This window comes from Parasteatoda tepidariorum, chromosome 1 (assembly GCF_043381705.1).
Source record: "Parasteatoda tepidariorum isolate YZ-2023 chromosome 1, CAS_Ptep_4.0, whole genome shotgun sequence".
Lineage (NCBI taxonomy): Eukaryota > Metazoa > Arthropoda > Arachnida > Araneae > Theridiidae > Parasteatoda > Parasteatoda tepidariorum.
Genome location: NC_092204.1, coordinates 57,009,864 through 57,035,408, shown reverse-complemented (window position 1 = coordinate 57,035,408; position 25,545 = coordinate 57,009,864). Strand labels below are relative to the sequence as shown.

General features: G+C 27.5%; 1 protein-coding gene across 2 annotated transcripts in view; it reads left to right on the top strand.

Annotated features, from left to right (window-relative positions):
* The window catches only part of LOC107441979 (adenylate cyclase type 2), a 55,181-nt gene extending 30,974 nt beyond the window's left edge, over positions 1-24,207 (top strand). Inside the window, exons 15-26 of one of the 2 annotated variants that reach the window (XR_006225820.2) lie at positions 1,033-1,200; positions 4,187-4,283; positions 4,363-4,497; positions 5,389-5,478; positions 5,603-5,772; positions 7,400-7,484; positions 8,638-8,811; positions 12,592-12,741; positions 13,589-13,681; positions 19,483-19,599; positions 20,440-20,564; positions 23,897-24,207. Coding sequence is in view for 1 of the 2 variants with exons in the window: in XM_043047931.2 (XP_042903865.1) it covers positions 1,033-1,200; positions 4,187-4,283; positions 4,363-4,497; positions 5,389-5,478; positions 5,603-5,772; positions 7,400-7,484; positions 8,638-8,811; positions 12,592-12,741; positions 13,589-13,681; positions 19,473-19,599; positions 20,440-20,564; positions 23,897-24,052 (1,570 nt within the window). In the remaining variant the exon portion in view is untranslated. Of the gene's footprint in view, positions 1-1,032; positions 1,201-4,186; positions 4,284-4,362; positions 4,498-5,388; positions 5,479-5,602; positions 5,773-7,399; positions 7,485-8,637; positions 8,812-12,591; positions 12,742-13,588; positions 13,682-19,472; positions 19,600-20,439; positions 20,565-23,896 lie in introns of both variants that reach the window. The other variant, XM_043047931.2, reaches the window with a different exon arrangement.
* The last annotated feature ends 1,338 nt before the right edge of the window (positions 24,208-25,545 follow it).

Below are 25,545 nucleotides of genomic sequence, written 5' to 3'. Positions count from 1 at the left end.
CGTCTCCAAGGGGTTAATGAAACTTTGACAACTCGATCTGAGGTCGAAAATTGATCGAGTTATTGAAAATTCGAATAATGGTTAATAAATTATTCATAATTTTTAAAAAATTCTTATTCTTATTTTATAAGGTTATACATATAATACTTATTATAATCATATTACTTATATTATTATACTTATTGTAATCATATTACTTACATTATTATAAAATCATACTACTCACATTATTATACTTATTATAATCAAATGACTTACATTGTACATATTTTACTAGTGAGATATACATGAGAAATCGCATGATCAATTCAGATGCTATAAAATAATTCGTTAAATATTTCAGGCGAAATATGAAAAAATTTATTAGTATAGAAATGTTTCCATTATTTTGTCCATGTATTAGGTCTAAATGAGAAAAAAGTTTTGCTTTTAATTTTTTTAAGTTTTGTTTTTAATGTTTTGCTTCCTTCATTTCAGGAAGAATTGCAAAAAGTTAAAAATTTTAAATCTAAATTGGTAAACGTTAAGTATTAATTTGAAATATATTGGCTTTCCAATTAAAAACAAGAGTAAAATAAAAGACGAATTATCATTAGGCAACTTAGTTCCAGACGAATAATCTTTGGAAATTTTCTAAATGATGATCGACTTCTTACTCACGAATAATTAAATGGTATATAATAAAAAATAATAACAAAATATGGCGAAAATAATAGTTTTTTTTTCGAGGAATTTGTCCTGTAATCAATTATATGAGGATATTTCAAAAAGCTTTGAGCGGCTTATCGATACCAGATTCATGTGTATTTGAATTATTTTGATAATTCGCTAAGACCAAACTAACAAACATTACTCAGTATTTCTAAATACAAAAATTTATATTAACTCAATCGTAATTTCAAGTTTTTCATATTTCTTTAAGGAAGTCAGTTTCATAACAAGATTTTCCTTGAAAGACTAATAAGTAAATGAGCAGCTCTTTACAAATTAAAATAATAATTATTACAAAATAAACTTCTTTTGGTTTCGCAGTCAGTGGTCAAGCAGTGTTGGTATTCATCCTCTCTTATTGTTTTTTCGAGAATTTGGAAAAGAAAAACCGTATCTGGAGCAGCCAGATCCACTCTTCAAACATTATTTACTCTGTGTGGTTGTAATTTTTCTTGGATTAACAACTATTCATTTACTCATAATGTCCAGGTAAGAATAAACTTTGTTGTCTAGAAATATTTCTGAGACTACATAGTATTTTGTATGAGAATTTCACCTTACCTGAAACATGATTGCTAGATTTTCAGCTGATTAATGGGTCCTTATTTTATTTTTTCTCTAATAAAAACAAAACCAAGTAATTGTCTCACTGCTGTCTCCTAATATTAAAAAGAAGTATTAAGAAACTTTACCTTTCCATTTTACCTAAGAAATGCGTTAAAATTAGCTTCAAAGCTACTCGCAACTTAAAAGCTATACTGTATTTTCTGCGTGAAAACTTGTCAACCGACTTTTATTTTTCATGTAGGATATTTTACTCCAAACATAAGTTCCAATTTAAAAAATATATGCCGAAAAAGCGCCATTCATGGAATTGTTTGCTCGGGAAATTAGGAAATAAAAAAAAATAAGTGTAGACATTTTTCAGGTCAAAAATTATTCTTAAACAATAACCTGAAAGATGTCTCTTTCTCTTTCCTACGTATATAGAAGCGAAAGTCTGTATGTATGTTCTCTAATAACTCGAGAATTGGAGCACCGATTTGGATCATTTTTTTTTCTTCTTTTTAAGAGTTTGAAAATTTATATAGGGTGGTTCGTAAACTACCACCAATTTCCGGCGTCATTTACTCCAGACGCAATATCGAAAATACGAAATTCCATTGTTGAATACAGATTAAACTTTCCCTTATATCTTTTAAATGGCTTCACTGATTGGCATGGCGTTTTTTGTTACAAATTGCTAATATTTTTGTGATCATTTTGCAATATTTTTTATCCCTCTATATTGAGTTGTGAGCATACAATATTGAAAAATGCATTTCCATTGTCTTAACGTTGCACTGTCATCAAAACAACATGGCTGCAAAATGTTTTTTTTTCTTCTTTTAAATAAAGTAGACGAATCTTGGGGAAAAATGAAAAAGCTAATTAAAGATCTCATGATTAATTTCTGAAGCAAAAACGCGAGCTAGAAACAAATACGCGTTATAACCGTAAATGTTTTTATAACTTTTGTAGTAAAGTCATCAAAATTAAATAAATATTATATTTTCCTGTAGCAAGTAATTTTAAACATTAATATGTTTAAAATTATTATTTTATAATTTTAAGCATAAATATGGTTATTTTTATTTGTTTAAACAACATTTCAGATTCAAGGTGTTTAAAAATATTAATTTCTAATGCTGAAACTTTCTGCTGCTAAACATTTATAATAATTATTATGATTTGACGTCTTTTTTAAACACAAATTTCAAATTCAACTACATATCGCTATCTTTTAAACGAAAATAAATATCATAAGACTTATAAAAATAATCAAAATTTTTAATGGCGAGAGTTTGGGCACCAACAGTGACTAGATGCTAAAGATAAAATTATACGTTTGTGTACTCACATTTATGGCCTAGATCAGTTAAGTCTTAAATCCTGGGTCTAAATATTAAGAAGAAAGAAATTTTAACGTTAACAAATATTTAATGTTGGCTTAGAAGAGCTAAATAAAACTGATTACGAATCAAAAGTTTATTTTAATTACCAAACATGCCATATGGATGTAAAGACTGATTTTACTTATTATTGTAAATAGTCATTTACTTGGTTATGCTGTGTTTCAGATCTGAAACAATGGTAATAAGCTGATTTTTTCAACAAAAAAAATTTGCTTTAAGGTCTATTGTTTACTGTTTTAGATATGAAAACTTTTAATCTTATAACAGTTAAAATTCTTTTATTTTGGTGAAAGAAACTCTTACAAATGAAATTCATTGATTTGCATGCTTAATAATAGGAAATAAAAGCACAGTTTTATTTAACAAAGTTGCTGATTTGTTTTATTATCCATTAAAAGCATCTGAGATAATTAACACATTTGTATTATTATTATTTTTTTGTACGTTGTACTGAACATTTTAATATCAAATCCACTATACCATTTGGATATATAATATTTATTTTTCTTACTCGACTCTGGTATTATTAAGTTGTTGATTTTAATTTCTTTCTAATTTAGGAGATTAAAACTAAAGATTTATGTCGTTATTATAACGTAATTCTATGATAATGGCTTTATTATCTAATTTATTAACCATTTATCTCAGATAAACGGTTTCTAAACTTATTAACTTATAATTTGTATTATTGTTTGATGTAAATTACATTACTATGCTATAATAAATTACCGTTAAAGAGATTCGCAAAATGATTTTGAACTTAACTATCAGCTGCATGTGATGACGCATGCAAAATTGTATTTAATAAATCAACCTGTTTAATAAGCGAAAATACTGAATATCAATTGTGAACACCCTATATTTGTTATAACAATAAATCTGCAATTTTAAGGGTTATTTTAAAAAAATGATTACCGGACAAAATTGTTTAGGTTCACTGTAGTGCATCTACGACTACAAAAATACAATTCCAATTTTCTAGTATATAAGACATGTTAACTCGATTCTATGTTGGGGTACATTTTCATAGATGAAGGTTGACATTGTTGATATATACAAGGGAATTGGAATTGTATTTTTGTAGTGGTAGATACACTACAGTACTCCCCCACCGGAAATTTGATCTGTGATAGAATTCGATGAATGGGATACCACTAGTTAATTCATTGCTGTTTTGTGAGAAGCCGGGAGAGCTGTATTAAGATCGCCGTACTTTTTTTTTATGCTCCCCACATTCCCTAACAGATTTTAATAGAATCCTAAGGAAAATCTTTGAACCTGGGAAGCGTAAACTAACACAATTCTTTTTAGTATACACTTTTTAATACATAAAATAATTTCACCTTTTGTTGTAAAATTGCTTTATACTAACACTGTACGAAAATCTAGATAAAATTACGATGTATGTATTATAATTAAGTATGTATTATATTTATGTATTATAATTATGTATTATATTATGTATTATTAAGCTAATGACTTTAATACATTTTTTTTGTACGTAATTACATATTTTAAAGTACCTTAGAGTTTTGGCTTACTTATGGGGCAGCTCTTGTGCTTATTATAAGTGCATGCGTTCCTGCTTGGTATGGATACATTTGGATATATCTAAAGGTATGATGATTAAGTTTTTAAACTCAATAAAAATAGTTTATCTAAAGAAAGTTTAAGAGCTATCTTTAAATGTTTTCAGCAAGATGAAAACGATCAATTACTAAACTCATCAGCTCTGAAAGTTTCTCGAACAGTATGGAAATCTACAGTGTTGCGAATGACGATATGGTTTGTTGTATCCAGTGTCGTACTGTTTTGCTCTCTTCAAGGACTAGTAAGTATTTTTCAAAGCTATAAGAAAGGTGAAACGTACTGGGTTTTTCAAAGCAACCACCCTTCATATCGATATTAAGAATGTTTATGAAATATTGATTAAAAAATTCGCAACATAAGGAATCTTAAATTAATTTCTGAATCATACAAGAATAAAAAAAAACATGTTATCATGCTCAATTGTGAAATACTTATCGATGTATTTCTGGTCAAAGGTAGGATAAAAAATACTCAATATCGTGCTTGTTTGTCTTACAAGACTGGAATGGGTCCGTCCTCAATTAAAAATCTTTTTTCAGTTATAAATGAATTTGAAGATTTTAACCCCTTCTTTGCTTTGATCTCAATAATGATTTGTTAGAGTGTTATAACATTTTTGTTTTATTTTTCTTGATCAAATATTAATTTATAAGCCTTATTGTGTATACTTTTTACTTCCGAATTACTAAAGGTGCTTACTTAAATACATATCAGTCCTCTTTAAACATTTGAGCAACTACAGAGACATAGTTATATAAATGCTGTTTCTTTATAGCCAAGTGTCTCTTTGTACTATAAAGCGACGACCGATTACAGCGCCACCTGATATGAAAATAAAGTATTAAAACTCCTATCTTTAAAACGGTATGAGGTTTGGGGAAACGGTATGAATTAGAATGATGCTGATCATCGTCCATTTAGTACGAACTTGTGGGCATTCAACTTATAAAAGTACGTTTAAAACGTTATGTTTAAAACATTTGTTTGCTTGTGATTTCCTATATTGTGACGTGACAAAACAATTTTTGATGGAAAAAAAATCAACTAATTGTCACAAGATATCTTTATTTTTCATGTACAAAGCTTAAGAGATGTTTTAAATTGAAATAAATATTATTCTTTCTGATTCCAGAGTGATTGTTTCTTTAATCCCGCTCACCGAGGAAATTCATCCTCAACACCAGTCAAGTTTTCTTCGGATTTAGGCTGCGAATATCCTTGGGTTCGTATATTCCTAATTAACTCGAAGAGTTTAAAATTATGGAATCTACAGAAGTAGAAATTATTCTTGATCTATGCAGCAATAAATATTATTACAATTATTAACATTATTAATCATTACTTAGTTCTATACACTGTGTGCAGCTCTAGCCATGACAACAACGTCTGTATTCTTAAGAATCCATTTCCTTTTGAAACTCATTCTCAATGGAGTAGCTTTATCAATTATTTGGTATAGGATGGACGAAGGCAAAGAAGACATTTTCGAACAAGCATCTGCAAAACTAAGTGATTGGTAAGATTATTTTTTAATTAACATAATTTCTAATTCAATAATAATTTTAGTCTTACCTTCACAGTTTCGCGTTAGAAAGCGTGAATTATCGATACAAAAACTGAATCTACAGCATTTTGTAAACCTAGTATTAACTCATTATTGGCTTCTGTATTTTGAGAGGAAGGAAGAGAAAACCTAATTATGTTTTTTTTTTTTTTTTTTTTTTTTTTTTTTTTTTTTTTTTTTTTTTTAAATAAATATTAAATATTAAACCCACACAAATTACTTATTTGGCATAAATTTAACATGATTTATTTTTTAATTATTATTTTTTTAAACTTTATTAAAGGCAGAACATATTACGTGTGAGGATTTCAAGCGATAAGTATGCTAAACGTTAAACAAAGGTTCAAAAAGCAATAAAAAAATTTAAAAAATACAATTTTGTTGAAATATAATCTATTGAAAACTATTAGATCACTTTCTTTCCAACTAAGACTTCCGTCATTTACAATTGTTTAATAGAAAATTCTGCAAACATTTGTATACAATTCAAACTAAGCGTTACAATTCAAACTTTCAACCAGAATTTTATCCGTGACAATCAGGCCCACCCTATGAAACCACTAAGTTCAGTGCAGCTGGGTACATACTATCGTGGTGAGGTCTAATCTGTTAATCCCATGACCGGCTAAACAGAAGATAGAATCCCAGTGTTCAACCCATATTATTTTTTCCATTTCTTCAACACATTGAAAGACTACGGGTTTTGATTACAATGACTCTAGACTATTGTATTATGAAAATCTCAATCATTCACAGATGTCAGAAATGAAGATAAAACAAAGAAAAATTATAGACATATGTTTTTCTTAACTTTCTGCGTGTTTTCTTGTATTTATTTATTATATATATATATATATTCTGCATTTAAAAGCATTAATTTAGGTATTTTTCTCTCATATGGTAGTATTTTTATACTGGTTCCTCGAATTATAGTTCTGATTTCTGCACTTTTAGTAACAGATACGAAACTAAGAGATAAATTTAACCAGTTGAATGGTTCATATACAATGCTCCAAAGTATCATGAAATATTTATCAAAGTTCAGCGTATATTACGTAACCATATTTTATTGTTATCCCCAAAGGAATTCGGTAAAAATAACTGAGCTTTTGTGTTTCAATAGAGCTACAAACATGGTAATTTACACCCTATTCTGATAGTTTTGGTCTCACTTTTTTATAAGTTCGTTGGTGTGTCAATAGAAATAATTTTTGTTCCCTTATGAACTTAACTCAGAAGACAATTTCTGATAACGGGACTCTTGATTTTGTGATTAACTTGTTGAGTGTAAATAAATCACATTTGTGCAACTCAAAGAAAAAATATTCCGAAATCTTCTTTCTATCAGCCCGACGACTANAAGAAATAAGATAGTGCACACCTTTGGCCGTAAATGGGTTAAGGTGAGGTACTCTTCAGTTAGTCGTGCCCAAGCGAAAACTCGCCAAAAACCTGCACCAATTTTTAATTTTACTTTATTTATTTATTATTACTATTTTCTTAATTAAATATATATATATATATATATATATATATATCAATTTCAAACATGCTTTATTGAATTTTTCATTTCTTATAGGGAAGAATTCGGCTTTCCGGCTGATCGAAGTCATTGCTATTATTTAACATTTGTCCTTCTCATTCTTCATATCTTAGACAGACAAGTATGACATGTTTTGCTTTGTGAAATGCTTCAATTTTAAATTGTTTGGTATTATTATAATCAAATGGAAAATACAAGGATTTCCAAAAATTCCTTTGAAAGGCGAAATCTGATGTGAGTTATTAAAAATGGGCCTAATTTAAGGAAGTAATTCAGAAGAAAAAACACTGAATGTATTTTAAATTTTATGTCATTGCGTATGTACCCAATTAGTGCAATATACACACATTACACATATTTTAATCGCGTATATGCACAATTTTTGTAATAAAAGTTGTACAAAATAGCATTTTACCAATGGCCGTTCTGAATACTTTTTTTTTGTATCGGTCTGAGCATCAACTGTTTAACTGACATGAAATAAATAAGTAAAATACACTCTCAACATGAACTTAAATAAAAATATAATTATTTTTTGGATGAAAAAACTATTTTTGAAAAAAAAAAAAAAACGCTGGTTTGCCTTTTATCATTTACTAATATATATTTTACTTTTTAAAACAGTTTTTCATTTAAATATAATTCAATTTTAAAGTATGTTCATTCTAAAGAAAAAAAACACTCCAAGTGTTTAATTTTTTTAGCTGTTTTAGTATTAGAAAGAAAAATACAAGATTATCACATCTCATTTTACAAACTTCTGAAAAATACATTTTTCTTATCATTTATTGTCAAATGGATATGCATATATGTGACAACAAATGATGACAAGTCGCTAAATTTATCAAAATTTCTGAATTTTGTTGTTGTTCTAAATTTACAAAAGTGAAAAATTTTCCCACCTCATTTAAGTGTCAAACGGAGATGACTTAAATACGGCTATAGCTACAATTATCGCAGAAAATTCAGTATTCAAATTGTTCTTCGTATTTTTACGTTCCTGTTTAATAGCTGCAACTCGAGATTCTTGAGTTGATCAACAAGAAGTAAATCAAATTTTAATATAAATAAATAAAATAAAAAGTTTAAAAAAATTGAATTATGGTATTAAATCAATCTGTTTGAAGAAAAATTCCTGTATTAACTGGATTTGTTTCAATATTGAAACTTATGTAAAAACAACTGCTGGACTCTCGCTGGCAAAATACATTTGTAAATATGAAATTTTGTATCTCTACATTGTTTGGGTTAATTTTTTAATATACATTTTTCAGATAGAATATGTTTGTCGGTTGGATTTTTTGGAGAAGGTCAAGCTAAGGGCAGAGCAAGAGGAAGTCAAAACAATGGAAATGTTGAATCGTATTTTGTTGTTTAACATTCTACCTCCACACGTTGCCCGTTTTTATCTCACCATGCAGTTAGAAAGTCATGGTCAGCGAGTGGAGGTAAATCAAAGTATTTGGGAAGTAATATATATATATATATATATATATGTATAAAACTAATATTCTCGTTGCTTGCCCTCTTCAACTGTCATCCAAATATTTCTCTACATGAGGTCTGCTTCATTTTACATTTTTACCTTTATCTGTTCTAAAACCTTATCCTCCCTTTTCTCATAAACATCCGAACTTCTTCTTNTATATATATGCATTTTTTAATTATGTAAAAAAATATTAAAAATCCGGAAAACAAAATAAAGAAAAGATATTATCTCTTCATCAGCTCACACGATTATATCCGTGAAAAGGAATGCTTTCTAATATTGTATCAATATAAACAAAGCAAAATATATATTTTAAAAATCCACAATTTATGAAATTTTTTATTTTAAAACTTCGGTTATTGTTTAATTTTTAAAAAAGGCATATCGTGAATGTGTTTTTTTTTAATGAAAAGTTTTGTATACGTTATCAGAAACTTGAAACGTAATTTTAATGTACTTTTGATTTAAGGAAAAACAGGAAGGACTATAATCTTTCACATTTTGGGATAATAGAGCGAATAAGTAATTTTGCATTTTTTTTATTTATTTTTTATTTCCTATAAAATCTATCGTAGATTTAATTTTCGAACATCCTGGTTTCAGGCCCAGTCTCTTTTATTTTTCGTGCTTTGGATATCAAAAAAAAGGAAGAAAAAAAGATCATTAAATGATTAAATATTATATTCAAAACTTCTTCTAATTTTATGATTTTTTAGCACCTTGAAAATATTACATCTATGTATTTTTACTTGTTTAAATTTAAATTTCAGTAAATTTTAAGATGAAGTCGTTAAAGGGTTATAAAAAAATTGACCTTGCACTGTTAGCAATCGTTTAACTTATTTTATTTATATGTTTGAGTGATTGATTGTATTTTTATGATCTGCAAAGAAGTAAATGTGATTAGATTTGACCTTAATAGAAGTTAATGATAAAAAGAACTTAACGTGGTGATATATCGTCTCTCAAAGAATTTATTTTTGGAAGTAATACCTTTTGACTCTTGTTATCGAAGCATAACATTTGACTTAAGAATAAGTTCTGTCTATTATTGAAACTCTGAAAAGTTCAAGTTATAAAATTTCAATAATAGCACTAAAAGTTATAAAAACATTCAACAAATAGAAGTACCTATATACAGAACTAAAGCTGTACAGAAATGAAAAGAGTGATTTATCCACTAAGTCTTTTATCTACTTCATTTTATTAAATTTTGTATAAAATTATTAGATTGAATAGATTATTATAGAGTATACGTCTTAAATACTGCATGTTTTCAATTTTATTTTGTTCTGAAATATGTTAGATCCATAATATATTGGATAAATTTATATTTTTATACAACTGCAAAATAAAAAAGGAAATACTTAAATAGCCTTAAATAGCCTATCTCTTATTAAGATACAATTTTAATAACCCTTAAAATATGGTTCCAATAGTTAAGTCAGAAGATCAATGTAATGTTAGAACCCCTTATTTCATTTTACAAGTAATTAGCCAAATCTTTGAAATTATTTATACGACGGAGAACAATTTTACATGCAATAATGTAACTTGTTTACCCTAAGTTAGTTCCATGCAAAACTTTATTATTTATTAACACTTAATTTAATAAAGAAAAATTTAAAAATTTTTTTTAACTGTCAGGTATATAAATTTCAGAATAATTTTAAACTATGTAATTTTTAATGAAACAATTCAAGAAATTTGAACGGAATCGATCAATTAGTTTGTGAGCAAAAAACTATAAAATAATCGTGAGTTCACATTTCTGTATTTAAGGAATTTATAGAACGATTCCGTTTTAACTTTGGACTTTGTCTCTTAAAATAGTATAATTTAAATTGAAGCCGTTTCTTAAATAATTAATAATAATTTCTACAAATTTATTTATTTATTTATCATAAAATTCGCTTCTTTTGGTTAAGTAAGTTTCATAATTGCGTGCAAAATTCTTATGTTAAGTTTAAATAGTTTCAATAGTGACACAGACACACACAAATAATTCTAACAAGGGGACTCAAATTTTACACCGCTTTCCGGACTTAACCATATTTTCCAAATTGCGTTATTCATATTTTGAAGACCAAAAATCCGAACTTGTCAAAAAAAAAAAAAAAAAAAAAAAAAAAAAAAAAAAAAAGGAATGGAAAATGAGGGAAATGAAGGAATGAAAGGAATATAAAAATGCAAATGCATTGTTTTTTTTATATCATAAACTTATTCTATAAACAATAATAGTTTCAGGAGTACTTTGAAAATGTGTGATCATTAGTAGTCAAAAATACGTTGTTTATGTTCAAATTTAAATTCTAAATAATAACTATTTACAACAGGTAAAACTAAATTATTCAAAGATAGTATGCGTTGTTTCTTGTTTTTCCCTATCTCGTTGCTATGAGTGCTAAAAATAATAATTCCAATATTCATTTGATCGCACATAAGATTTAACGGTAATTTTAACAAATAAAAATGCGTGCTGACCAGTTTTAACCACATCTAAATATTTAAAAATCGAATTCCGATGAAATGTATGTTAATGATTGTTTAACGAAGTGCCAGGGAGTTGTAAAACACAATCGATTGAATTGAAGTTCATTCGTCGTACAAGTTTGCTAGCAAAATCGATAAAAAGTTTCCCAAAACTTTTTTTTAAATTAAGATATATATGTATATATTATCGAAACAGACTAAAAATTAATTATTAAGATAACAAACAGACGGGTAGTCTATATAAAAATAGTTAGTTATGGCTAGATTCTTCAATTTAAATATTAGTTACGTACGATTTAAATTTTTATGCTTTGTAGTGTGAGAAAAGCATGGAATTACTTTGTAAGAATTTTCATTCTAAAGTTATGGTAAAATAACCGGTAGCAATCTGTCCATTCAATTAACCGTGAAGTTTACAGTAAAGAACATTTTTAACCTTTATGGTTTTGAAACTGACATCTAGATTGATCAAAACACTATGAATGCAAAACTAGTATACTGTTTTTTTAACCAATTACAACTACCATGACTTTAAAATCATGGAAAAGAAATTTAACTCTACTTTTGAAAGAGCTTAGCAACTTTAGGGCGCGATAGAATTTTCATTGACATTAACATAAGAAATTGTATTCTAATAGTCCGCAGTCACAAATTGAGGAGGAAAGGATACTGGAAACTATTCATAAGAAGGGAATGGAGGAAATATTGCGGTGTCAACACTGGGACTCGAATCCTCGTTTTGTCGGTATTGGCAGATTAGTCCTCCTGAGCTATAATATGTTCCCATTTGGGAGTAACAAAGTGACTTTATTAGTCGGGCCTAGTTATTGGGATAAAATACTGGTTGCTCAACCATATTAGGTGAAATCAGTTAATAAACGGTTTTTCTTACAATTAACAGTTTGAATACCATCTTATATATGGTTATTTTACTGTTTTGCTTGAATATGGTAAAAAAAAAATTTATAAATAAAATAAATTTTTATTTAACCATTTTTCCGAGAAATTTCTAATTATATAACCAGTAGAGTTTAGTGTGCGTTTTGTAAGGCAAAAAGTTTGCATTGCAAATGAATTCTTAAATAATTCTATTTCACTTTTTTTCATAATTTGATTTTCTATGTTAAGAGAGAATTTTTTTAAATTACCCTTTAAAAACATTTGATGCAAATTGAGTTGTTCCATTATAATAGGTGAATGTTTTTCATAAATAAATGTATGCGAAAAATATGAATGCATATTCCAGGTGGGATCATTCCATGAAGAACGTTGCGCCGTTGCTGTTCTCTTTGCATCTATTCCAAGTTTTGCAGATTTCTATTATGAAGATAAGCAGAATGAAGAAGGACTACGATGCATTCAGCTCCTGAATGAAATAATATGTGACTTTGATAAAGTAAATATAAGAACGTTCTTTTTATATCTATGAAGTCAACATATGTTTTTTATTATACGAAGACAAACTTCTTTTCGCTGTAACTAGAAAGCGCACATGGAATTAAATTTTTTATTTATTTTTATTTACATCTAAATGATACAGCAGAACTGTATTTTTCAATATATGTAAATTCATAGCGTTTTACTAAGTCACCAATTTTATCAGCCGAAACTCAGTCCCCTGCGATCTCAACTAACTTTTCATAGTGGTTTGAAATTCCTCATTTTCCGTGAAGTTCTACATGAGCTCCAAACAACTTCTTTATGGCAGTGAATTGGTGATAATCAAACGGAGGCAAGTCCGGAGAAAATTATATTTAATTACAAAAACGCATATTAGTAACAAGAATATTGTGGTATATAAGTTTTTACAAGTAAGTCGCCTTAAGTCTATACGGTGCTCGTACACACAAGTACATTCACAAGTAAGTCAATACGGTGCTCGTACACACAAGTACATTCACATGTAAGTCAATACGGTGCTTGTACACACACAAGTACATTCACAAGTAAATCAATACGCTGCTCGTACACACAGAGGCATCGCAAGGATTCCGGCTAAAGACGACTCTCGTAAAAACGGGGGCGTTACATGGATACCACCTTAATACAACGCTCGTAACGAAAGTGTTAAAAATAATATAATTTTATCTTTGTTATTATAGAGATAAAATTAAAAATATACATAACCAAACGAGCTTTACCCTTTTTAATTATAAAAATAATTTGTTGTTGGAAAAATCCATTTTTTTAAAAATTAATTCTAGCAAATGGAATAAATAATGTTTGGAAAATTTTCTTTTCAGCTTCTTCGTCAAAGAGAGTTTCAAGCCGTGGAAAAAATAAAAACTATAGGCAGCACTTACATGGCAGCATGTGGGTTACAAACACAAGAAAAAGTAAGAAATTAATATTTCATTCCCAATAAATAAATGAAATAAAAGAGAGAAATGAAGTCAGTGCAACAAATTAAGACATAGGTGCGGTGTTGTGTTGCTTATGGTGGTGTATTAAATTAAGGAAATTCGACAGTTGTTTATTACACAGGAGACAAAAATAAAATTAAAGACTTTCACGAAAAGAATTCATTTCTCTTACTCTATTTTACTCAGTAAGTTTGGCTGTTTAGAAAAATTTTGTTACGCTTTCCTTTGAAATTGCTAGACAGTACACTTGATTGTTAAATAGCAAATTAAAAAGACAAGGCTTTGATGATCGAAAAGCCATTTCTTGATTTGCTCTTTTAATTGCCACTTTAGACTAATTGTATTCATCGTTTTTAATAATAATACTGATAATTAACTCCTTCCCTCTCGCTCCCGTCAAAATCACGAGGTAAGTTTTTTTTCTTCATATTTCTCGTGCCCGTAATATTTCCGGGCTAGAACGTTCAAAAATTATGCACCAGAAAGATTTAAATATATCCACCTCTTTTACGCGAAATTTTTTTTATTTATCATTTTGCACACTAGATTGCTGCACCATTAGATGGACTATTTTTAATGTAACTGAAGATAGTTTATTTTAAAATAGATGTCAGCGCTAACTAAATATATGTATTTCTGATAAGTATTTCTTACTCTCTTAGCTCAGCTACCAACGCTTTTTGTGAATACACGTGGTATGAGTTCTGTGTGTATACATTATGGAGTCAGAGTTACATGGACATATGGAGTACATATGGAATTTTAAATCTCGAGCTAAAAAAATTCTAAAAATCAATATATATATTGTACTAAACTTTTTCAAATATAATTTTCTTGAATATAAAAATACAAGCAAAAATAATGAGATCATGAAGGGGTTAACCGATAGTGATCGTGGAAAATCACAAATGACTCAAAAGGGCTGTGGACACAAGACTGTTTGTGTTAGGGTCTGCCTTGCCTTGAACATTCCAATATTAAGCTTCTTATGGTAAAATTGTGTTTTAATTCTTAACATTTCTCACATTAGAATATTTATTTACCATATTAAATTAATTTTGTAAAGAATTTAATTTCTTTGCAAATTTTTACATTTTAGTTTTTAATGATGAAAAAAAATTAAAAACTTAATAAATTCAATGCTTTTGTATATTCGATAATTTAGGAAAAACTAATGATTTAATTAATTTTAAGTTTTTTGAAATTTAAAATATTAATTATATATGGTCATATTAATATATTAAATATTAATTCTATCAATTGGTTTAATATAAGTTGTCAATTTCATCATTTATCTATTCCAATTCCATGTTATGGGGTTAGTTATGTTAATGTTAGTGAGTAAAAAAATCAATTTTTTTAAAAAGAATATTTTAAAAAAATGATATGCATCAAAACTAGGTTGTGTCACTTAAAAGAAAAAAAAAACCTTTAAATTTAAATGGTAAAATATTAAATAATTTCAAAATGATAATTAGCAAACTGTTAAAAGAGTTTTCCTTAGAACCCAGATTATTTTAGATTTTGATAGTTTTTTTAAAAATTTTTTTTGACATTTTTCATCATGTTTAAATGTAACAAATTTTTCGAATTTCTAAAATTACAAAAAATTTCCTAGTAATTAATTTTAACATATAAAATATTATGTCCGATGATGGTAACTCGATTATTAATGGATATTAATGCTTTTACATAATAGGTTAATATTATCAGGTTTTATTGATCACCCAATTCGGAGAGAAAAGGTGAATTAAATTACAAATCTTTAAAAAATAAATTTTAAGAATATTCCCATGTATCGTATAGTGAAGAGTTAGAATTAGTTTGTTTGCATAATGCTTTGCAAGATGAATTGGTTGAATTGAAAATGGATTATCAAACTAAATACCTATTTGTAAGACCTATTTAAAGAGCTACCAGAGCATTGTTTCTATTTAGGTAGACTAGCAATTGTGAGTCAACTTTGTCATTTTCCCCCCACTCTGTTTCAAATGAAATTGAGCGGAGGCTGAAAGTGGCCATCATGGAACTTTTTTGACTATTCCACATTGACGTTTTGAAACAGTTGAAGTATTTTTTACGTTTTTAAATTATTTGCGAATGTAAAATAATTAGTATACATCAAAATTTTTACGCTTTTGTTATTTAACTTATGTCATCAAAAATGATACTCTAAATCTAAAGAAATGAGATAAACGAACAATTTTGAAAAGGGAAAACAGGCCAAAGTACTCTAAAACTCTTTGTTTAATATATCAAGTTTAAGAGAAGTTTAAAAAAAATGAAGAAAATAAAAGGAGTTAAAGATATATAGGTATTTAATATAAAGATGACTTAACAAGAAAAATAAATTTAAATAATAATCTGCATTTTGCGAATTATGATTAAAAAAAAAAGTTTGGAATTTCCTTCACATTTCTAGAAAAAAATTACCAACAGCTACTAAAACAACTGTCAGCTTATATATATTGATACAAGACTCAGCTGAAGGAAAGTGATAAAAAGATGCTCAGATAAAATTGTAAATTTTCTTTATCGATTTCGTGATTTTACTAAGACAATAAACCATCAAAAAATGATTTTACATTTTAAATGCGAAATATTTTATTGTTAAATCGAGTCATTCATTTATTTTGGGTTTGTAAAAAGCCAAAATAACATTAAAAAAGATTCTGTTTCTGTTACTGAATTTAGTATTTAAATCATTATAAATTTATAACTATAATTAATTTCCTGGAAATTATTAATTTTGTTTGTAACCTTAATGGTACAGGTAAAACATAGTCAAAATTTGATCTTTAATATGCCATATATTATTAGTCTAAATTATAATGAAAATTCAATTTCTTATTATTCCAGAGGACTAGATATTAGTTTTTGCAAATAAGAAAGTAATCTGGGAAACTTTTTTTTCATAATTTAAAAATAATAATTATATATTCCATAAACAATTTACGAAAATACATAAATCCTAACAAATTAGACCAATAAATTTTTTTATAAAATAAAGGAACAAAGAAATCTTCGATTTTTTTAAGGCTTTTTCTTCTAAATAACTCGACACAAATGGAATTTTATAAAAACCTTCAGACAATCACTCTTCTCTATAATCCTCAAGATCAAAAAACTACTATTAGCAACGATTTATTTTTTTCGCATCTGTATTAATTACACTTTTAGTAAATGCTTTAATTTAAAAAAATATCAATTGAGTATACATTATTATTATAATATAAATAAAGATAACTGTGATTTTTATTATTCTTAGTTTCTCTTTCTTAACACTAGAAAGACGGAAAATTAGTATATACCTATATTGCCCAAAAGCAGTCAAAATGACTGCATTGTGAATGCGTGAATAAATTCGTTTAAAATTAATTTTTAACATTTTTTATATTATTTATAGTTATATAACAAGTTATTTGTAAATATTAACAATAAAAAAAATTATATGTTGTACAAAAAGTCACAAAATTCTAAGAAATTGTGTCATTATATACATCATTGTTTTTCTAATTGAAATTGAGAGCAGTCAAAATGACTTCCTTAGCAATCTAGTGTTAAGTATCAAATTCTACAAAAGTGAAATTTTACAAAAAAAAAAAAAAAAAAAAAAAAAAAAAAAAAAAAAAAAAAAAAAAAAAAAAAAAANAAAAAAAAAAAAAAAAAAAGGAAAAAAAAAGAAAAAAAGGAGTAATAAATAAATAAATAAAAAATTAAGATAATCACTTCTATATTCTCATAATCGAAAAATTGCTTTTTTTTGCCCCAATATTAATTACTCTAACAGTGAATGAAATCCTTAATCGAACTGTTAGTAGAATATTGGTGAAAGTTCAGTAAAACGCCCACTAGAAATTAAAATCAATTCTTTTTCAACACCATTTGTCTTCCATGTACAGTGGTTGCGATTGTCTTCACGCTTAACCTTACTAAGCAGATGATAAATGAAAAAGTATATGATGTTATCCGAAATTTGCAACGAACACAGATGAAATTCGCCTAAAGATTCTCAATCTAAACGAAAGCATAAGTTGGACAACTAGCCCGTTATTAAAGTGAAAATATTTTGATCTATCACTGACGAGTCAGATATTTAATTTATTAGTTAAAAAATTAATTTTCATGAACAGAATTGAATTAATAAAGTAAATATAAATAAGAAGTTTCACTGGAAAATTACAAAATAAATGGTAGTGTAAGTAAGTAAAAGTCATATACTTAATGAATTGATTACTTTGAGATTGTTATATAGCCTTACAATTTACAATAGCTTTCTTGATCAATTTTGTATTACAAAATGTATAATTTTATATAATTCCCTAACATTTGATAAAAACAATAATTAATAAATAGGTTAATAATTAATAAAAGGTTAATAATTTTGACGTTAAAACTAAGCAGTTTTTTCGTTTTCTTTTTTATCTTTGTTATTCATTACCGGCACCATGATTTTCAAAACGAATGCACTAAAAAAATAAATAAATAAATATACTAAATTAAAAAAAGTTTATTGCCAACTTCCGAGACTTTAAAAAATATTTCCGAGATTATTAAAAATTTAAGTTCTTCTTTTAAAAATAAGTACACGTGATTCTCCCAGTGCATAATGAGCGAAATAAAAAAGTTAACATTCTGAACAACTTATGATCTTATGTTTGGATGCATTCGGATTTTTGAATCTCAAAATATGAAGAGGCAGTCGTAATCTGAAAAATACGGTCCCAGTAAAGTTTGTCTATAGAAAGGACTCCCCTTGAAACAAAGACTAAGGCTGCTGTGTGAACAAGAAATAGTGCGTTTTAAAGAGTGTGGCTTCTCTCTCCCCCATTCTCTCGCTCCCCGAGCCTTGTCTTAAATATTGACCCAACTCCTCTACATGAAACAGTTAAACCTTGTAACCATAGTCACAGTCACTGCTCCAGACAAAAGGCAACGGGAGTTCTTTCCATAGATAGACTGTAGTTTGGTCTGGAGGGTGACCATTTACTTTGCTTGCATTTTACTCACTGTCTTCGCGTATTTCGCTGTGTCTCGAAAACTTTTTCAGCGAATCAAAATACTTTTACACGCAATTGTAATAAAATTCGTTTATTCAAGATAATTCCATGCAAAAAAATAATTAACCGACCATTAAACCAAAGTTATTCAAGGTGTTCATATTTTATTTTACGCCTTGCATAGCATTTTTATATTGGTTTAATTGGTAAATCCAGAATAATAAATGAGGACAAAACTTATTGGAGTAAATGGCTCTATAAAATGGATTAACTGTCTTGAAAAAGACATGGATATTCAAAAAACAAAATGTTGGAGGACAGTTGTCAAACGGAGAGATATCTGGAAAAGGCATCTGACAGCTCTGGGTAGGCCCTGGCTCACACAGAGCTGTCATACCACCGGATATGATGATTTTTATTGCTATGTTAATGATTGAATGACCGGATATGATGATTTTTAATGCTCTCCAGGATGAGCGATACACTTGATATACATATGCTTGATCTAATTTTCATATCACTTACTTATTCCAATTAAGGTATCAATAACCCGGACATTTAGAGCGCATCAAGCCACTTTTTCTGGCATCGAAAGTAAAATACATCGAAAACATTAGATAATAAATCAGGCTTGTGTGAGCCGACGATCACCAATCCAATGCTTTAATAGGCCAACTATTGAGTCGTTTATGCCGATATGTGAGAAAACGCAATGCATTGAAAAAAAAATTCTATTTACAGCAAAGTTTTCTTAATAATTTCAGGGTTCTTTAGTTTCAGAAGAAAATCCAACCGGTAATGTTGCAACATTGTCTAAATTTGCCGCAGCCATGATGCATGCATTACATGAACTTAATAAAGATGCAATGCAAGATTTTCAACTCAGAGCAGGTGAGAAACAATTTAATTTGATGAATTTGCCGAAAATAACCTTCTTAGAAAAATCGAATGTGTACGATTGTGCTTGCATTTCTGAGGAATTCGTCACTATAACAGAAAATACACAATTATAACTTTTTAAGCAGCATTCATTAATGTGATATTTTTAATCGAAGTTTTCAGCCTTAATTTTTCATATCGAGATTAAAACAAGTAATTAGAGCAATATGGGCCAAATAACCTCAGTAATTAAGATATCAATCAATATCTAGAATGTAATATTTTAATACCGTTTATGTCAATATATTTTAGAAACAAAAAGGACAAGGATCCTGATTTTATTTTGCAAAAAAAGAAAAAAAAAAAGCGAAGAAATTTGTAATGTAAATAACTTTTAGATTATTATTTTATCACCACGCTTCAATTAGCACGTCTTTATGTCAGTTTGTGATTAGAATTGAATCGATGTGATTGAAATTGCAATCGAAATTTTTATTACTTCCAGACTAGCTCTTCGACTGGAGCTCTGTGGCAGGATCAGGTTGACAATATAAATTTCAATCAGTTATTACTAGCAAAATTTATCCATTTTATCGCCAATAAATTAAGTTAAAAAATAATTAAAAAATTCTTTCTAAAGCTACTTTTTAAATGGACTAAAAAAGAGAATATAAATTTATTTTAGTCGCACTTAAAACAAAAAATTTGAAGCGCAATAAACTCCCTTTAATTTCTTGTTTGAATGGTTACAAAATTACATCTTTCTTTTTAGTCCACTTGAAAAATAGTTTTAATTTTTTTTAATTCTAAGCACAATTTAACATTTAATCACCAAATAAATGTACATTTCAGGCATTTCAGTTGGCCCCGTGATGGCAGGAGTAGTTGGAACAGTAAAGCCTCAATACGACATCTGGGGAGATACTGTGAATGTCGCAAGTCGAATGGACAGTACCGGCATTCCCGGAAGAATACAGGTTACGATTTAAATTTATACATTTTATTTATTAAACACTACCATTTTTACATACAACAATATTTAATTCCTGTTAACCTACCGTTGCTTCAAAGAAACATAACAGATTCTTCAAAAAACCTCTTTGCTCCAAGGAGACATTTATATGATTTGCTTAATAAAATTACTTCTCTGTTTGTCCTCTTTAACGCCATTTTTCGACGTTCTGTCGCCAAGCAAAATAAAAAAAGCCATAGTTTAAGTGTCTTAAACTTGAAGCAATGCGATGATTTTAAACTATATATATACAGTCGGACCTCTATTTAACGAAGTCGCTAAATCAAGATAATAAGTTCGTTATGTGGAAAATTCGATAAATAGAAAATCGCCTTTTGAAATACTTAAACAACACAAAACAGGTTTCAAATTCATAAACACTAGACATAATTAAAATAGCAATTGATACACCTTTATCTTGTAAACTAGTATCTACCATTTATTTTATAAATCTTAACCATAAAAAAAATCTGCATGCAAAGCAAGAATAGAGCAAAACTTTATCCAGCACACTATCATCTTACATACATTTTCAACTAAAAAAAAAAGCTAAATTTATGCATAAAATTATAGCTGCATTTATTATAAAAGTAATTTTAAACATACATTACCACATGCTTTCTTAAGTTTAATTGCTACTGATAAAATCCGTTAATTTTCTCCGAGTTTTTCGTTTAAAATGTAAACAAAAAGAGAAAGGAATTTTACTGCTTTTTAAGTGGTTTCGAAAATCCATTCAAAGTCATTTCCCAAATAAAATGCGTTAACAAGTTTGAAATATTTTGGGAAATAGGGAAAGTGGATCTCAAAGAAAAGTTCGTTAAATAGAAAATTCATTTCTTTGTTTGGAAGCTATTTTACGAAAAAATTTACAAAACGTTCTTGGTTCCTCGAAAAAAAATCGCAAAATNAAGCTAAATTTATGTATAAAATTATAGCTGCATTTATTATAAAAGTAATTTTAAACATACATTACGACATGCGTTCTTAAGTTTAATTGCTACTGATAAAATCCGTTAATTTTGTCCGAGTTTTTCGTTTAAAATGCAAACAAAAAGAGAAAGGAATTTTACTGCTTTTTAAGTGGTTTCGAAAATCCATTCAAGGTCATTTCCCAAATAAAATGCGCTAACAAGTTTGAAATATTTTGGGAAATAGGGAAAGTGGATCTCAAAGAAAAGTTCGTTAAATAGAAAATTCATTTCTTTGTTTGGAAGCTATTTTACGAAAAAATTTACAAAACGTTCTTGGTTCCTCGAAAAAAATCTCAAAATGGAAGTTCGTTAAATGAAAGTCCGACTGTATACATATAATCTTGCCTTGAAGAAATTTTTTTTTAGAAAAAGCATTACAAAAATGATAAATTAAGAAATTAAGGCATTTACAGTTGAATGTTTTCAGATTATAAATCCCTTTCTTATACTTATGTAATGAAGGACGCCATAACATAACATCGATTAGTTACTCGCTGAAAAATGGAGCGTTCGATGTTCCTAAAGATTTTAATTGATCACACGACATATACAAACTTCTAATTGTAAATGTTAGTTAACATGCAAAAGATATCCTGAAAAGGTATAAGGAAACAGTTTTTCTCATACTTACAAAAACATTTAAATTGTGCTTAAAATTTTCTCATTACTAAAAAATAGGCATTTATCTGACATTTCATAGAAAGGCAAGGACTAATTTATAAAAATGCATTCATTGCACATGTCTAGAGCATCACAGAAATTAGCATTAAGTTTTTGCATTTATCCTTTCACTATTATTTATGTAGTTTAATGTACTTTTCAAAATCTTTTTATTTAAATTGAAGAGCGGTTTTATTTTGAGTAATTTCTTTCGGCTATAAGAACTTAGACTGCATACTCACCAGTTACCACGAGCACATGTAAAATATTTATTTGAAAAGTACAAGAGTAATGAAAACAATTGTTGGGTAGTAATTATCATAAAAATAACGCTCAATGTATAAAAAAACTTCAACGATTCACTCAAAATTTGTGCTTTAAATAAAGAGTATTTTAATCAGGGTATCACCAGTTAAAATAAAGTAAAAACTTACAAAAAAAAAAAAAAACACTATGCAGAAAATTATGAAAAAAAAACTAGTTTTTCATGAAAGATATTTTTGAATTAATAAAATGTTTTTGATACCAATATTATTTTGACATAATTTTTTCAAAGAAGCAAGAAAATAAAAAATTAAAAAAAGATGCTGAGAGAGTAAGGACAGTGTGCATTCTTGAAATTTAGTTTTGATTTATTCTAACAATATATAATTTTTATTTACTCTGATAATTTACTTTAAAAATTAAAATATATCTTAAGAGGGAAAATGAGTAAGACAGTTGTTTAATTCAATAAGTTACATGCAGAATTTCAGAATATTGAACATGTTTCAACAATTTTTTTTCAAAACAGTTCAATTATTTTATATATATGTGCGTGTGTTACAATGTATTATATAAAATTATAATATATTTATTTCAGTTCAACCTTGTGGGGGCTAAGTTTGTTAAGAAATAATTATACTAGCTGGATACACTATAAAGTAAAAAAAAAAAAAAAAATTCAACTCATGTATATCAGGTATTTAAGTCCATTATAACAAAAGATCACTACACTCATTTTATTTTTCTTCAGTGTGTTCACCGTACCGCAAAAAACTTTCTTCCAAATCTTCAGAAAGAAGTCTTACCTATTTTTAAATTATTGAAAACTTTGTTTATGTTGTCAATTATGACGTCTAGCTGACAAATTATATAGTTGAATATCGATCTCTTTTCATAGATGAGCTTGCAAATCTTATTTCTTCGAAGTTTCCTTTTTAATTAAAAAAAACCAAAGTGAAAACTGAGCATTTAGCACATTTGTTTACAAGCACAAAATGATGCCGACAAATTTTTTTACATAAATGGACATTTGATTTGTAAAATCACAAGAGTTTCATTAAAAAAAAGTAGTATTGCTATTGGATAAATAGTCCCTAAAGTAATGCAGCTGATTAAAGAAGTTCTTCCTTTTCTAAAATCTTTTAAAATAGTCTGCAACCGTTGTACTGTAAAAGCTAAAGTAAAATCCGAGTAGTCCTTTTTTTCTCCATTAAATCAAACTTGAACAACAAAAGGCTATGGCCCTGGGTCTAAATGATTAGATTTCTGTAACAATACGTCAAACAGAACAGCAACATTTAAAATCAAACATTTCTAAAAATTCCTTTATCATTACAGTCATTTCTTATTATAAATTCATCTAACAATTATAATAAATACATTTAATTATTTTTTAAAGGTCACAAAAGAAGTTGCTGATTTGTTGTCTTCTGCAGACAATCCTTATCAAATGGAATGCAGAGGAGAAATTTTTGTCAAAGGAAAAGGAAAGCTTACAACTTATTTGCTAAAAACTTCTTATGATGAGCCAGGTTTTGAGACAACAGAGCTTTAAACAAATATATCTCTTGAAATTTCCCATGTATTGACATTTACTATGTATTAAAACTGCAACATTTCAATCTTTTCACTTATGTCAGTTAAAACTAGCTTAAATCATATTTTTCATTTAAACTAAATAAATATAAATAAAAGTCTTTTAAACTAGGATTTCGTCTTTTTTTTGAATAAGGGGCTTTTTTTTCACAATTTTCAATTAAAAAAAGGAGATAAATTAAGATTTTTATAAAGTTGTTAATTACTGTAAATAAAATTGTTCAAAATCAAAAGTAAATGTTTTTTAGGCAAAGTTTCATTGGATACATAACATCCAAATTGCACAAATGTGAAAAATCATAAAAATTTGAGCATGCATAGTATATTACATACAACTATTTTAAATATAAATAAAACATATTACCATGAATAGTAATTTTAAGTTTTTTTGCAATACATTTTACCATAAGATGCATTTGGTTAACACACAAAAAAACTGCCACTTATTCTTAGTGATTTTCCACTAGGTAACTACTTTTCAATTGTAAATCAAATAAAAATTCTTAGTATAACATTTATAGATTTTATAGATATTTTTTATTAATTTTAGAATTTTAACTGGACCAGGGGTGATTGTGAGCCCAAGTCAAAATTCCAGAAAATTTCTTGAGTCAGAAAAAAAAAAAAAAATTTTAAATCGAAAAATTAGAAAAAAAAAATTAAACAAGATTTTTTCCTTTTTCTCAATACTTCTTAATTTACTTAAAATATATTTAAAATTTTAACATACCTATACCACTTACATATACCAATGATGACTTTGAAAAGTAAATATGTCTTTCTTTGTTGAGTTTATGATTATAATAACTATTTACTGATAAAAAAATGAATATTAATCTTGAATATAAGCTTTTAAAGTATCTGGCTCTCCCTTGCAAACAAATAAAATAAACTGAGATTTTAAGTTCCACCTTTGAAAATTTTATTTCTGGAAACCTTTGTGATCAATGATTTTTTTTAACGTCTTAACCTTAGATCTCCGGAAACTTCCGGATCACAGTTAGCGAAAAATCCGAAAATCCGGATTTTTTCCGGAGCACAATCAGCCCTGCTGGACAAAAACAACATAATTTAACTCTCAGTCAATCCCGCTTTTAGAAAACTGCATTTCATTTTTAAATTTCACTTCACAGAAAACCAATTTTTTTTATATTCTATTAAATAAGGAAGCAGTTTATGAAAGAAAAACATTTTTAAAAAATATATAGTTAATAAATTAGTAAGTGGATTGGTGATAATGGATTACAAGCAAATGTTTTTAAGAATTAACATACTTCTCACATATTTTTCTTTTAAATAGGCATAAAATATGTGTAACTATACTTCATATGGCCACATTTTATGAATATAGCATGTGTGAATTGATACTGTGTGAATTACTTTATGATGCTGTATGAATGATATAGTATATGAATTGATAAAAAACAGTATTTGGATGTCCATATTTGAAAT